We start from the raw sequence: 16,108 nt of genomic DNA on the forward strand, positions 1-16,108 counted from the left end.
CAATTGAAAATGTTCAACCTGTGTAAATTTTTGGTAAAATACATTTGAAAATGACCTGATGCTCACTTTTGCTCAAATTTTATTATGTGACAAACAGGTTTTAATATCATTTTACTCAGCTGTATAATATTTTAATCCCATAATATCATTCACTATATGGGTTAGTATGGAATGTAATTGCAGTAAAGGTAGTTTGCTTCAAAAAGTCAGAATGTTTAGGCAGGTAAAATACAATACAGTTTTATCTGTCTCACAGTCACTTATTGTTACTGAATAGTTTACTTTGTGTCCAATATTTGAATAATTTGACCTATTTAACCAGAAGTTAACCTATTTACGAAATTTCGAGATTCGTGGCATTTCATTGAATCCAAATCCGTGCCAATATTCACCATGAATAATGATGATTATATCTGCATTCATGATGCTGCTAACACATTAAAAGAAACAACAGTCATCGATCTTGAAACATTGGATAAGAAGTATTTACTTCGTGACGATTACAATAAATTAATCCAACTGACCAAATTGTATCTGAGTGAAAGAGAAAACAGTGTTAACTTTACCTTTCGACGACCAGGTGCCATTCACAAGGCTAGGTGGATGGCAAAACTGATATATGCAATTAAGATGGTTCTATTAAAAGACCAGGTGCTCAAATTGAACAAAAAAATAATTACCAGTAAAAGAATGATCAAGTTACAACGATTTGTAAATTTTGGAGTGCTTGTCTATGCAAAGTATTGGTTTAAGTGTCCAAGTGCCATGGATACTCCGATAAACGATTTGAAATTAATCAAAGACATTCAGATGTACGATTCAGTTGATTCGAAGGCAGCAACGCCCGCGATGAATGCATTGAAACGCCACTTATGGAGCTTAACAACAGAATTTGCACCAATCATTCTATTTAGTCAAGTTGTTTATGTTTGTTTGTTTATCTTTATCCTGCATTGCGGGAAAGCGGACTTGAGCGCTATGCATCGGTGTACGCTTTCCGACATACACCTGACCCACGCTGCAGCCGACGGCAATGTCTGTTTCCGGTTGTCTACTCTACGTATGATTTAAATTTGGTACTACCCATTACTCGAAATCGATCACTAGGTAGAGGCAATTATCGTTAAGTTTCTTGCCCAGAGAAACAACAGCAAGTGCGGGTGGCTGGAGTCGAACACACAGGCTCTCGACTGCGAGCCCAACGCGCTAACCACTCGGCCACGGCTGCCGAGAATATTAAGAAATAACAGTGGAAGAAAAGGTCACTGTAGCCAAGAAGTTGTCTCTGGTCAAGTGGTCAAGAATGACCAACAAAATGTAAGACCTCATGGTCTGGGATATGGGAAGCCCTGTTCCCCTCGATAGATATCCTCACAAGCTCAGTATCGGATGTATCCTGTCTTATTGGTGAAGGTTCATGGATTTTCTTCCAAGCTCTGGGTGTACAAGACACTTCCTTTCTATCCGAGGATCCTGACAAATGGCCCGAACATAGATCATTCCAAGATTGTCAAAAACGAGCTACCAATATCATGGTTGTTAATGACGCCGCTGAACGAGGGGTGAAGTTGGCAACAGATATTATTTCATCCTGTCGGGAAGAAGAAAATTTTCAAAATACTCTTCAAGTAGTTGAAGAAAATCGACAATTGGTAACAAATATCAGGAAGAACATGGACATTAAATGCATGAATAGAATGGAAACTTCATAAACCACCATTTATTGTGTCGTGCACTGTGCATTTAAAACCACTGTATGATTTGGCTGAACTATGTCTGTATATACTGTGTGTAGGTACTAGGTACCTAATCCTCTCCTCACCTCATGTTCAAAAATGCATAGTGTTGATAGTTCAAAATATTATGTTCCATTAAATATGATATTTATGGTTCAATTTTATTTTTTTAAATCACAAAAAAATGAAAAATTTATGGTTTTGATTCAAATGTTTGAAAAATTTAGAGCACGTATATTCATGGACATAATTGTTTCTAGTAAAGCAAATTTTTCCTGAGAAATAAAAGTGCAAAACAAGTCTTTGGTTGAAATAAAATTCATTTTATATTGCTTTAAATATTTTATATTTACTTTAAACATTGACAGTATTTTCACTGTTTTTCACAATTTTTGGAAAATGATAAAACGAAAAGGGCAAGTGTGAAAAGTTAATCAATCTTGAAAATTTTGATGGCAAAATACATTTCAGGTCTAGCCTCCACCATAAAAAAATTTGCGGCAGTCCCAGGCAGTTTTTGAAATTTTAAGGGGCGTTTGAATCACCCTAGCGTGAGTGTAAAAGTTTTCCGACTCGTGCTCAGAGCATTGTGACGCAAGAAGCCACACGACCTCGTTCGGTGGAAGTTAATCAGTTATACGGCAGATTATTTTTTTATTATTTATTTGCATCAGACACAAAAAGTCCATAGAATTTAAATTTTTAACAATCATCATATTATCATCATCATCATATTTAGTAGCTACACGGCGTCAAGCGCATGTCGTTGGTCTGATGAAAGCCTTCTAGAGTGACTTTGCTGAAATTTTAAAAAGCCTAAACCGTAGCTATGGTTCTCAAATGCCAAAGACTTATCAAGATAAAGGGATTAAGCATGACGATCGATGTAATAACTGGTGTGTCCGCCGTGAGACCGTAGCTATGGTTCTCAAATGCCGAAAACTTATCACTATAAAGGGATTAAGCATGACGATCGATGTTATAACTGGTGTGTCCGCCGTGAGACTTAATTTGTTCGCCGAGATAGCTGCTCAGACCGGACACGTTTGTCCGCCGTCAACAAAAACGAATTTCGCTGCCTTGTTATAGTACAGAGTCAAATTTACCTTACAATTTTCATTTTATATATACCTACGATTGTGTCGAAAACGTTAGAGTTAATTCTTATTATGTTATATTTGTGTATGTAATACATCATGTTAAACCCGCTGAAATAATTGTTAGTTTTCTCTCTCGTTGCCGACCCTTTTTGATTTTTTCTAGTTGCGCCGTTGATTGTATGTGTTATGCACAATTGCTGCATTATCGATCGATGCTCTCAATCTGCGCTATTGATCGACTAACTGTAACACTAATCTTAACCTCGGACTCCCAATTCCAACTACATCAGTTGCTTGTGCATAACACATGCATACATTGGAACTGATGCATCCATAAGTTTGTTTTTCTATTTTTGGATGATATACTGCTTGAGTGCTTGGCAGTTGATGTAACACCAATACAAAGCTAAAACATTCCATAAAATGCACTGTTTTTTTTACCCCAAATAAAGCCAAAAATCACACGAAATTTATTGGAGTAAAAAAACACCTCAATAATCTACACAAACATTTGGAGGCTCCAGTCTTTGTTGCATCAAGTAGCCTCACAACATAGTACTCACAATAAACATAACATTTAAACATTCATACTACCTTCACATTCATCACAAAAAGTAAAACTGAGCAAAAACCTTTAATAAATTCCTCCAAACCTTTTTTTGCACCCTTCACTGGCCATCTTTACTCTATTTAACATATCTCTTAATTGTTAAGTCTTAAATAGACCACTTAAATACCAAAGACCACTTAAATAGAAACTAAAAAAGTTGAGTAAATATCTACTCATTTTAGATGTAAAATAATAAGCGATAAAGACTTTCAATAAAAAACAGAAAACACTTCGCCGTTGTTAACGCATTGAAGGTTAGTAAATAGCAAAACGAGCGAAACGAGGTTAATAAAACTGATAGCGGGTTTCCACTCTGCTTGAGATCATGATTTTTTGCGTTTTATTTCGATAACTTTACTGTCTTGATCGTTGTTATTCACTCGCGCAGAAAGAAAATGAATCGGCTTGTTTTCCAACTGTTCCAATTATGAGCTAACACTATCAAAATTTTTACGACTAGGCGTAGTGCATGCGTAAAACTAATCGTTTCGAGCAGCGGTTCTAATAAATTCGGCTTGCGACCTAGGTGTCAATATACAGAAGACGGTAGGGTCAAGCGGGGTCAAATGGGACGCGGGGCAAACGGGCCATTCTGTTACTCTGTTTACTTATCACATTTTTTTTCCTACTTATTCTTTTCTAAAATCGGAAGTTAATAGCTCATTTTAAAGCTGCTTTCCCATAGATTTGCATCATGTAATACAAAAACAGATGTACATTTGGAAAATATACTTCAGATGATGCAAAAAGTGGCCAAAAAATGTGAAAATATTAAAATTTGAAAATTTACCAAAAAAACTTTGGTATACCACAAAAACTAATTAAGCTGGAATGAAAATTTACTGAACAGCATACACCCCAGAATGCTGAATTAGTATGTTGAAAATATTAATAGTCCCACTTTTTTACTTTTTGTAATTTTTCTGTTTAAACAAAATGGGGTCAAATGGGCCACATTGACTTTTTGACAAGTTATAGCTCACTTGCACAACTTTTTTAATTCTATTTAATTTATATGGTATTTTTTAGGTAAACAGGCCTATTATTACTACTAGACATTAGGGTGTTCCATTTCAAAAAAGTTTTTTTGTAATAGTGATTATGAGATGGGATTTTTGGTCAAACAAAGTATCCTTTTTTAATTTTTGACCAACTCCAATTTTTTGAGGTCCCACACCCCCCTTGAAAAATAGAGAAATACCCCCTTATTAGACATTAAAGTCAAATGTTTGAATGGTCATAACTTCTGGTTAGAATGTAATAAAACCATCATCTTTTCATTAATTCTGCATAATTTTTCATGCTAAACAAGATTACATGGTTTTTAAAATCGTAAAATAAAAAATAAAAAAAAAATTTAAAAATTGCAAAAAAATTAGATTTTGATACTTTTTTTGAAACAAAACTTGATAATGGCATTCACTACTTAGAAAATAATACAAAGAATTTCAATACACTCCAGAGGCAACTTAGAAAATACAAGATAGGAAAACACAAAAGGCTAACCAAAGTTAATGTAAAACATTCACGATAACGTAGCCTACTAAATTTTCGTAATAAACTTGTAACATGCTAAACCATAACTAAACATGCATTCTTATTGCATCATTGCAACCACATATTGGCGAATATCATTGTCAGTCTTTTCAATTGTATATCATCATCATTGGCATCTGTACTATCCTTGACTCGTTTTTCGATGACACATCGTTTCAGCAGTCCAATGACTCTTTCATTGTTCATCTGACTGTTTTTGAACGATCTCCATGCAGCCGGTGTGCCCAATGAAAGACATGGAGAACACTGACTGGTGACATCATAAAATGAAATGAGTGTCTTTTTACCTGATAGCGCAAGCATTGACTCAGTTTTTTTGGTATCTATTGGCTTTGTTGCAATCTTGCTGACGTTTTGTGGCAAAATTGGTGGTTTATCAGAATGAGATGCCAGGGTGACATTTTTGGGGAAACCCACAAGCTTCCATTCCTTATAAAGCTTGGAATTCAATTTGTTGTATTTCCAGACGTTTAATATAAAATAAACAATAATAATTGTAGCGATAGCCAACCAAGTGAGAAAACCATTTACCTCTTGTTACTTACTGATTCAGTGTATGAAATCAACGCAATATATAGTAAGAAAGAAACGCAAAGCAATCAACTGAGGAACGTGGTACAGAACGCTCAATTGATTACACGCGCAGTGCGGTGGTAATCAATTCCAACGTCTGTACCAGAAATCGCTGAACGGTGATTATGTAGTGACGCTGGTCACGAGTTACATATATTCAACGTAAATAAAATGACGACTATAACACCTCCCCGATAATTTTTATACACAAAGAAAAATATGAACAAGACACCGAATTAAACAATAACTCTCAAAGTCCGAAACGGGCCGGAGGTCTGCGGCGACGGCTCGACCTTCGTGGGTTGTGTGGCCCGAATTCCGGTACAGTCGGTGTGTCGTCCGAATCCGTTCGAGCTGAAGTGGAGACAGCGGAGGAGTCGACTGTTGGTGCAGGAGTTTCTCCCGGCTCCTGGTCCTCCGATGATGCATAGCGAGGTTGCAGTTGGTCCATATGGCGCCTCCACGTCAGACCATGTGGCAGCAGACGTACCAGGAAGATTCGGCTACCCTGTCGCTTAATCACCTCGGCTGGAACCCAACGAGGATCCTGGCTCCGTCGTGGAGTGAATGATAGCGCGTAACAGGGATCTCCCAGTTTGAAATGTCGTTTTGTAACTTCAGAGGCGTTCGTGTTGTGAGGGTTTTGTCGGGGTACCACTTGAGACGGTGTGGGGAGAAGCGTGTCGATCTTGGTTCGAATCTGACGATTGTTGAGTAATTGGCTGGGAGAGTAGCCACTCGGAGTGGGCGTGCGTCGATATTGCTGTAGGAATTCCAAGACGGCTTGTTTTGGGGGCAAGGAAGATTTGCGAAGTGCTTGCTTGAACGTACGTACGAGGCGCTCAGTCGCTCTATTGGTTTCCGGATGGTAAGGGGCACCCGTGATGTGTACCATACCCCTCTCCTGTACAGAAAGTTTGGAATTCTGTGGATTTAAAAGTAGTAGCATTATCGGTAACTACAGTATGGGGATAGCCGAAATGAGCAAAATCTTCTTCTAGCAGGTTGATAGTAGCTGTTGAAGATAAAGAAGTAGTAGCATGAATACATGGGTATTTAGAAAAAGCATCAATGCTGAGTAACCAATGGTAACCCATGAATTCTACCGCATGATCTATGTGTAAGCGACTCCACGGTGCTTCTGGAACCGTCCATGATTGGACCTGGGTTTTAGATTGCGGTTGATATTCGCCACAGGTACTGCACTTGTGACAAAGTTCCGCGATGTCTCGATCAATGTTTGGCCAGTAGACGGACGTCCTTGCCAACTGCTTCATGCTCTCAATGCCGAAATGTCCTTCATGAAGCAACTGAAGGACGAAATTTGGAAGGGATGACCACTCTGGAACCGTAAAGTAGACATCCGTAACAAGTAGAAAGAGAGTCTGCATACTTACGAAACGGTTCGACCGGGTCTTGTGGAGAAGACTTGGCCGGCCATCCTTCATGAATGAAACGCATTACCGTGGAAATGATAGGATCTTTAGAAGATTCTTTACGTAGTGAGGCAGCATTTGGGGTCTGGACCTGCAAATCCAAAGCATCGATAGCACAGACGATATCAATGTCATCCGCACTTTCCTCTTCATCGAAGACTTTATCCCCTCCTGCTGGTAAGCGACTCAAAGCATCAGCGTTTTGATGATCCTTCGTCTTCCTGTACTCAATAGAGTATGTAAATTGCGACAAAACGAGTGCCAAACGAGCCAAACGATTTGCTGCCAAAGAAGGTGTCGATTTGATCGGGCCAAAAAGACTAAGCAATGGTTTATGATCTGTGACCAAAATGAATGATCTACCAAAAAGAAATTGATAGAATTTCTTTAGTGCAAAAATTATCGACAAAGCCTCTTTCTGAATTTGACTATAGTTTCTCTGCGAAGCTGTTAATATCTTTGAAACGTTTGCTATAGGCCGTTCTGTGCCATCTGGGTAACGGTGAAACAAAGTAGCACCGATGCCCACACTAGAAGCATCACATGCGATACCTACCGGAAGTGAAGCATTGAAATGTGTAAGAACCTCATCAGTAGAAAGATAATGCTTCAGCTGAACAAAAGAGTTTTCCTCTTGTTTTCCCCATCTCCAAGGAATGTCCTTTTTCGTGAGATGGTATAGTGGTTCTGCTACAGTAGAAGCGTTCAACGGTAGAAACTTTGAGTAAAATTGTAAGGAACCTAAAAATGAACGAAGAGAAGATACGTCAGTGGGGGCAGACATCTCCAGTACGGCGTTTACTTTGGGACCTTTGGAGATGCCCTGCCTGGACAAAATGTGTCCGAGATACTCTACCTGAGGTTGTGCAAACTTACACTTGTCTTTCCTACACCTCAGGCCTTTTGAGTGAAGTCGATCGAGGAGCCGTCTAAGATTCTGGAGATGCTCCTCAGCCGTAGTGCCACTGACAAGAATGTCGTCTAGGTAGACTGCGACCCCTGGAAGGTCGGCTGTAAGGTCGTCCATGATCTTCTGAAAATAACCTGGAGCAGAAGATATGCCAAAAGGTAAAACATTTTGTAAAAGTACGCCACGGTGAGTGCTTAATGCGAGTCGTTTTCGACTGTCAGGACCAAGTCGAATCTGATTGTAGGCATCAGCCAAGTCTATCTTGCTGAAACCATACCCACCACCCAACTTTTGCATTAAGTCTTCTGGTAAGGGTAACGGGTGACGATGGGTCTCCAGGGAAGGGTTCACCGTGACTGAATAATAGCCACAAATGCGTAACTTGGCCTTCGCTTCTGAAGAATTTGAACGCTTACGGACTGGAACAACCGGTGTGCCCCAATCGCAAAACTGAACTGGTGTCCATACACCACGTGCAATGCCCGAATCATAGGCTTGTGCTAAGTCCTTCTTTAGCGCGAAAGGTACAGGCCTAGGTTTTAGAAAAACAGGTTTAGCATCAGACTTAAAATCTATGTCTAGTTCATAATCTTGCAAGCACCCGAATTCAGGCTTAAAAACATCTTTGAACTCGTCACATAAGAGGGAGCATGCCTTCTCCAGACTCTTATCAGGCTTGTCGCATGACTGGATGCTCTGTAAAGTAGAACAGTTAGACAGAAGGAATTTATCGATAGAAATTCCTAAAAACGAGATTGCATCACGACCTAGCAAGTTTAGTCCTTTGACTGTCGTGACTACAAAAGAAATATTATCTGACATTCCCGTGGAAGGACAAGTTACCTGGGCCGTGAAAGAACCCGTGATTGGTACTAGATGCTTGGTAGCAGATTGGAACTGCGACACTGGTGCTTGCAATTGAGGTGCGCCTACCCGAGTCCAGACGTCGCTGGAAAGGAAATTTCCATTTGTAGCAGTGTCCAGTTCTAAGTGTGTGGTTACCGAATTAATGGAGATCGGTACTTCCAACTTTGAATTTCGAGGTTTTCTGCAAGAACTAGAAAGCATGTTAATTTCCTCGATACAATTTACCTTAGAAGGTTTAAACTGTCTAGCTTTCTTTCGACAAACACTCTGTAAGTGTCCCGTAATATTGCAGAAATGGCAAGTGGCTTTGTTAAACCTACAGTCATTGGCGTTGTGGTTGGAATTACCACAACGATAGCATTCTTTATTTTTAGAAGTAAAGAAAGTACCTGTAAGTTGCCTAGTTTTTGGAGGTTTGCTGATGGTCCTTACTTTCGCAACTGGTGCTGGTGGAGTGCCGTAAACAGTTTCTTTGGCCACTTTGGCTGCCTCTTCGGTTTCTGATGCAACCTCCACCGCACGTTTGAAAGTAAGTTCATCAGCTCTGATTTTGAATAACGCCTTAAGCACCGCCTCGTTACCTATTGAACAAATAAAACGAGTACGTAAAGCTTCGTCCAATGGATTTGAAATGGACGAGAAGTCACAGGTGGCAGCTGCTTGGCGTATGCGGACGGCTAGTTCTTGAGCTGTTTCACCGGGCTTGCGCTTCATTTTGCTCCAGAAACGGAATCGCTCCCTCACGATGAAGCGTTTTGGGTCGAATTGTTGAGCCATGTAATTTGTTATTTCCGTCATGGTGAGATCGTTGACTTCTTTTGGGTTTGTTTCCTGCGCAGCCAAATTTGTTAACATTTTGTAGATTGTAGGTGATTGATAGGTGAGAAAAACCTGCGGCATTTTGTCTTGTGCGACTGAATGTGCTGCTACAAAGGTGTTAAACCTCTTCCAATAGTCTGCCCACAGTTCAGCGGTGGCATCGAACGTTACGAACTTAGGTAAAGATACCTGTTGTTGTATTGTTGTTGGTTGTGGTCTTGAAGTTTGGGCTCGCATTTCTCGTAGTTGCTCCATGAGTAGTTTTGTCTGATCTTGGTGACGTTCTTCTTGTCTGGCCATTTGCTCCTTCGTCTGGCGTTCTTGGTTGGCAATTTGTTGTTGCAGGACTTCGATAAGTTTCTCCATGTTTCTAAAATCCTGTAGAAATTCTGTAAAGATCCTGCCGGCGACGCCAGTTAAATGTCTGTTGTATTTCCAGACGTTTAATATAAAATAAACAATAATAATTGTAGCGATAGCCAACCAAGTGAGAAAACCATTTACCTCTTGTTACTTACTGATTCAGTGTATGAAATCAACGCAATATATAGTAAGAAAGAAACGCAAAGCAATCAACTGAGGAACGTGGTACAGAACGCTCAATTGATTACACGCGCAGTGCGGTGGTAATCAATTCCAACGTCTGTACCAGAAAACGCTGAACGGTGATTATGTAGTGACGCTGGTCACGAGTTACATATATTCAACGTAAATAAAATGACGACTATAACACAATTGCATACTTTACAATAGCATGATCATTGATCAGACGCTGCCATCAAATCTCTATTGGGAAGTGTAATGGCTGGTCCGTTTACAGCACTGAGGTGGGAAAAAATTGAAATAAACATTGGAGCATACACATCAACTATAAATTGGCTGGTAGACAATCCAGCAAGTTAGGTGACATTGAGTGCAAATGGCTTAAAAAGTAGAATAGGAAGATAGCCGTTGGTCAAACAGCGAGTATGATGGACACTGGGCAGCCTCCTGTGCAACGAACAATTATATTGTTTCAACTCATCAGGAATGTCCTGGAATGTTGCACAACTTGGGACTAAGAGTAAAGCTTGGTCAGCTCTTATGAATTTGTTGCCTGGAGTTGATGTTGCTATCTTTCCCAAAGAAGAATTTTTTTGGTTTTCTCTGATGGCTTAATTAAAGTATCTCTGTAATTTTGCAGTTCATCAACCATTAAGTGATTTTTTGTTAGTTGGCTAATGAAATTAAACACAGCTCCATTACTTAAAAGATCCGGTGATTTTGTATTGCCATCAATAGCTGTTATGACATCTCCTAACAGCAGCTCAATGCAATGATACAAACATTCAAGTGATATTACATCATGGCCGTATTTCAGATTGCAATATTTCACGATTATTGTCACTATTCATTTTTTTGAGCCTGTGGTAACTGCAGTCCTGTCAGAAATTACTCACAAGATATTTTGCATGTCATCGATTGCAACAAGCTTTATTTTATAGATGTAAAACTTGCCTCCCCCTAGCACTTTCCTTTTCCCTGAACATTTTGAGGGCAATGAAAAAGCAACCATATATAAAATTGGAAATAACAGCCACTGCCAGTCTTTCCTGATTGAATAGCTTTTTTCCATCGAAACAAAGCTGATGGATAACAGCATTCCTCAATTTCAACAAACCATCATCAGTGATCTTCTTTCTATATGCAATGGCATTGCGATGCCATGTTGAATGACTTGTCATTGCTGATGGTGCTGATTGGAATAATAAGACTACCAGTATGCGTTGCGCAATTGTAACTGAGAATCCAAAGTCGGACTTGGTAGAGCTACGTCTTGAGACAGTAAATCAACGTGTAACTCAGCTGGGCAGATAATGGAAATAGTAAGCGGCTGTTCACAGCGGGAAGGACCTATTTAACGAAGGGATTATAACCGAGTTTTCATTGGATAAATAGAAGGTGCACGTCCAACAGTGCAATGCCAGGATTTCGGTGTTATGCAATTGTAACATTAATTACGTGAAATACAGCAAAGAAGCGATCAACTTGGAGCAGTATATATCACTAGTGACTTGCAGTGTCACCTACGGCATAGCAACCGATGGAAGTGGGGGGTCGTTTTATCTGGCGAACGTACCTTAAATCACAGATTTTTGCTTGTAAAGTCAGGGGTCGTCTTATATGCCGCGAAATACGGTATTGTAATTTTTTTTGAAAATTTGAAAAAAAAATTTTTTTTTAAATTACTCTAACACCTTAAAAGCCATGTAATCTTGTTCAGCATGAAAAACCATGCAGAATTATGAGAAGATAAGGGTTCTACTACATTCTAACCAGAACTTATGATCATTCAAACATTTGAAATTTATGTCTACCGAGGGGGTATTTCTCTAAATTTCAAGGGGGTCGTGGGACCTCAAAAAGTTGGAGTTGGTCAAAAATTTAAAAAGGATACTTTGTTTGACCAAAAATCCCATCTCATAATCACTATTACAAGTGTAATTTCAAAAATTTTTGTCAAAATGGAACACCCTACTAGACATAGCTGTTGGTTGCATGATTAGCTCTAGACATGCCTTTTCTCTTTGAGCAAAAAGAAAATAGAAAGCATAAACTGAAAGTGGTAAAGGCTTTGAAAAGTCCAAGATTTGAGAACCCTTGTAAACGTGCCATTGTGGACTTGATGACTGTCAATAGGAAAGAATTGCAGGACTTCATCACAGCAAACAACACACGATATAAAAAAATTACTGAACTGCATTTTGACTTTTTGAGTCAAGACCCACCTCTTTAGGAACCCACTGACACCTACATTGCTACAAAATCGACTCTACTTGGCATGAGAGTTGTGAATGACATAACTGAATGTGGTGTGGCGAATACAAATTTGAGCGTGATGAGCAAACACAATTTTCTGCACACCAATGACAAAGAGCAAAAGTAGTTCCTCCTCATGACAGTCTAAAACTTCACACAGCTGTATCCAGATAGGAATAAGTCTACACTGATGCAATAACTATAACTAATAACATTCTGGACATCTGTCAACACTGAACTAATTAATTTTGAGTAATTTTGTCATTATATTCCTATCATGTAATCCCGTGTTGCTATTAGTGTATTCTGTGAAGCTTTCAAAGTAGGTAGCAACCTTAAAAATGTTTTCAGTTGCCCCAAAAATTTGACAGGAATATTTTTTCAGATATTGACACGATGCTAGAGGGTGCCCAATTTGAATTTCAAACTTTTAATTTTTCCCCAATTCATGAATCACCCTATTGTATAGTAGGCTATCCTATTTCATTTATCAACTATGGACCCTGCTGTTTGACTTGGCCCCTTCAACTCTGTTTATGACTGCTCGTTTAAAATTGAACATTTGTAAAATGTTTCCTTATTCATATTGTTCAATTTTAGTTGCAAAAAAGAGCAGTGCAAATTATGTGTTCTACCTTCATCTAAACAGGGCGTAGAAGGCCTTTATTGCTAAAATTGTTGAGCATCATTTGAACAAAATACATGCCACCCAACAGGTCTGTGATAAAATAGCAAAAATGAAGTTCTTTCCTTACCATTTAGACGTATAGAAGTTGTGGCCCATTTGACCCCACAGCTGATGGGGTCAAATGGGCCACAACTACCCCAGCTTAGCACATTTTTTTATGTCTTTGCAAGTTTTTAATTTTTCTGAAAAATGTCTTTTTTCATTGCTGAAAGGTGTAATGCTCTGTGGTAAATATTTTTTTTTTAAATTTCATCATAGGTTTTATGTGGCATTCAAAAAACTGAAAAAGTGTCCCGTTTGACCCCGCATGACCCTAAGCTTATTTAATCAAAGACTATTTCAATTGAGTAAAATAGCGTTATGGTTATGACGTCATCACCTTTCTCGCCCCCTAAGGTTTTTTGAAAAGTCGGCGCCTATGCTGGTAGATGTACGATCGTGCTTTCCAACGATGGTAAAGCTGTTAAAATTCGAGTAAAAATGAAAAAGTTACAACACATTTAGTGGCATTTTAGTTGAATTGATGCAAATTGCAAATTGATGAATTTTAAGTCGTTTTAGGAACTTATATGGAATACTCGACGTTGGTTTATTGTTTTTATTGTAAAAACAGTAAAGTTGTCAAAAATTCCATATCCATTCCGCCTTATCACCTCCATTCTGCCGCTTTTCACCTTTTTCACCCTCATTTTTCTTCCCAATAATAGTTGCATCCGTTTGGTGACATCATATTGACCAAGGAGGTGGATTCTGTAGGAGTAACATCAAAACCCTAATCTTATTCCTACCTCTAACCCTTACCCCCTTCCTAACTTGAATTCTAACTCTGGCTACACCTGATTGTAACCATGGCATTAAGTGTGGAAAAATAGCCACTTCTTTTTATTTGATTCTGGTCGCCCGGCTCGTCGTGAGGTGACCTTTTTACGTTTGCAGAAAGCTAAGCCCGTCTCCCTGGCCTGTTCCGCCATTCTGACACCATGCGGACGAGTCGCACAAAATTCTCGATCCACACTTTCCTTCCACAGGTACCTAGACTCCCCAGCCTGGCCCCCGCGACTTAAGCTGGTGGTGGTGAACTTCCCTTATTTATATATATATATATTATTTTTTTTTTTAACCACACCGCTCCCCGCCTCCACGGGGCGTGGCAGGCCGGTTCTTTACAGTCTCTGACCTGGCTATGTTTATTGTGTTCTTTTTGCCGTGTCTATTATTTTGTACTTGTGCATTGTTGATCAAAATAAAACAGTTCATCACCATCTCCTAGACGAGAGGAAAAATTTTAATAATGATAATTCTATGATCATGTGTTGAGATTTTTGTTTAGCCCAGCTTCATCTTTTATGATATCTGGATGTGCATCTTTTCAAGGGACAAATTCTGGTGCTGGGACAAAATGTTCAGGGGAAGAAATAGCTTCCCTTTCTTGCATGCACAAAAATGAACTTTCTGACTTTTCATATGTATAATGCAGATTGCTTTTAAATTACTTGTAGCCGGCCTCATACATGAAGGTTGTTTTGTGTAGAAGACTTCCATTTTTTGTAGTATTTGTTATTCTTGTTTTATATGGAATATACCGGTACTCTATAAAGTTGAATAAAAGTTTTCAACATGTACCAAAGAAGCTGGAGCTTAAAAGTTCTCACATTGAAATTATCAAACTACCAGTGGTGGTAAGTACCTAGACCAGTGGTTCTCAAGGGAACAAGTCTTTTAGGCGCAGACAGTTAGGCGCTGGTCAAAGAGGTGCGCACACTGTGGCGTCTAGATATTTAGGTGCGGAGCACTGTGGCGCCCATTCATTTAGGTGCTATTCCTAGTTAAGTCTGCAAATTGTATCAGCTTGGCAGGTAGGGCAATGCTTTTCACACAAAATCTTATTTTGAACAGAAAAATATGTCATGGCTTCCGTGCGTGAAGCTGCTTAAACCGGCAATGCTTTTCACACAAAATGTTATATTGAACAGAAAAATATATTGTCTTTTAATGAGCGTGTTCGGCATTTATTTGTTGTTAGTCCAAGTTTGCGTTGGCGAAAGCGTTATCAATAAATACTCAAGTTTCCAAACATGACTGAGTTCACTTTTAGTGAGTCAAATAATAACTACACTAAACATCAGTAAAAAATATACCGTAGCCTATGTTCAAGCAGGTGGTAGGCTTGAGTGAAGAGTAACTTAGTTTTCTGTCAAAACCCCGACTAGGTTTAATAACGAGCAAAGTCGCACCATTATGCTTGCAGCTTGTAGCCAGGGTTCATATGCCCTGTAGTAGAGCATTGTCCCATACGAACTCGCCACACTACCAATCCATTCCGAGTAGAAGTAATTGCGAAAGATAACAGATTAAGTAAGGTTCCATCTGGCTGCAACCTGTGTAAAGGATGCATAGCAAATGTCCTGTGGAGATGTGCTAATATCAAGAGTAGTAGAGCGTTGTCTCGCACTTCATCTCCACACGCGCATTAACAAAACAACATTTTATCTTTCTGTTCAATATAAGATTTCGTGTAAAAAGCATTGCCCAACCTGCCAAGCTGATACAATCTGTAGACTTTACTAGTAATAGCACCTAAATGAACGGGCGCCACAGTGCTCCGCACCTAAATATCCAGACGCCACAGTGTGCGCGCCTATTTGACCGGCGCCTAACTGTCTGCGCCTAAAAGACGCGGACCCGTTCTCAATGCATGGGTCGCGACCCAAAGTTGGGTGGCCTGATTACATTTTTGGGTCGCTTGTTTCTCAGACATATTTGTAACAAAAATTTCAGTCTCAAACATAAATTGAGTTGCCAAAATTACCAGATAGCTCAGTTGGTTAGCGCAAATAGCGCGTCACTTCTGGAACAAAGAGGCTTCAAGATCAAGCTGCACTGGTTCTACTCTCTGGGTGTGCTCTTGAGCAACGCGCGTTAAGGTCAGCTCTCCATTCAGCGACATCTATTGGATGAAATCTTCTTCTCTCGTATTGTTGCTATATGTCAGGGCATCCGTTGGTTAGCCACT

The 16,108-nt window shown here is 39.4% G+C and overlaps 1 protein-coding gene across 1 annotated transcript in view; it reads left to right on the forward strand.

The window, feature by feature from the left end:
• Positions 1-393: 393 nt before the first annotated feature.
• The window catches only part of LOC145785834 (alpha-1,3-mannosyl-glycoprotein 2-beta-N-acetylglucosaminyltransferase-like), a 30,283-nt gene continuing 14,568 nt past the window's right edge, over positions 394-16,108 (forward strand). The window contains exons 1-2 of the mRNA XM_082597575.1: positions 394-580; positions 1,414-1,652. Coding sequence (XP_082453701.1) covers positions 394-580; positions 1,414-1,652 — 426 coding nt within the window. The remainder of the gene's footprint in view (positions 581-1,413; positions 1,653-16,108) is intronic.

Source organism: Aplidium turbinatum, chromosome 1 (assembly GCF_918807975.1).
Source record: "Aplidium turbinatum chromosome 1, kaAplTurb1.1, whole genome shotgun sequence".
In the NCBI taxonomy this organism is placed as follows: Eukaryota; Metazoa; Chordata; class Ascidiacea; order Aplousobranchia; family Polyclinidae; genus Aplidium; species Aplidium turbinatum.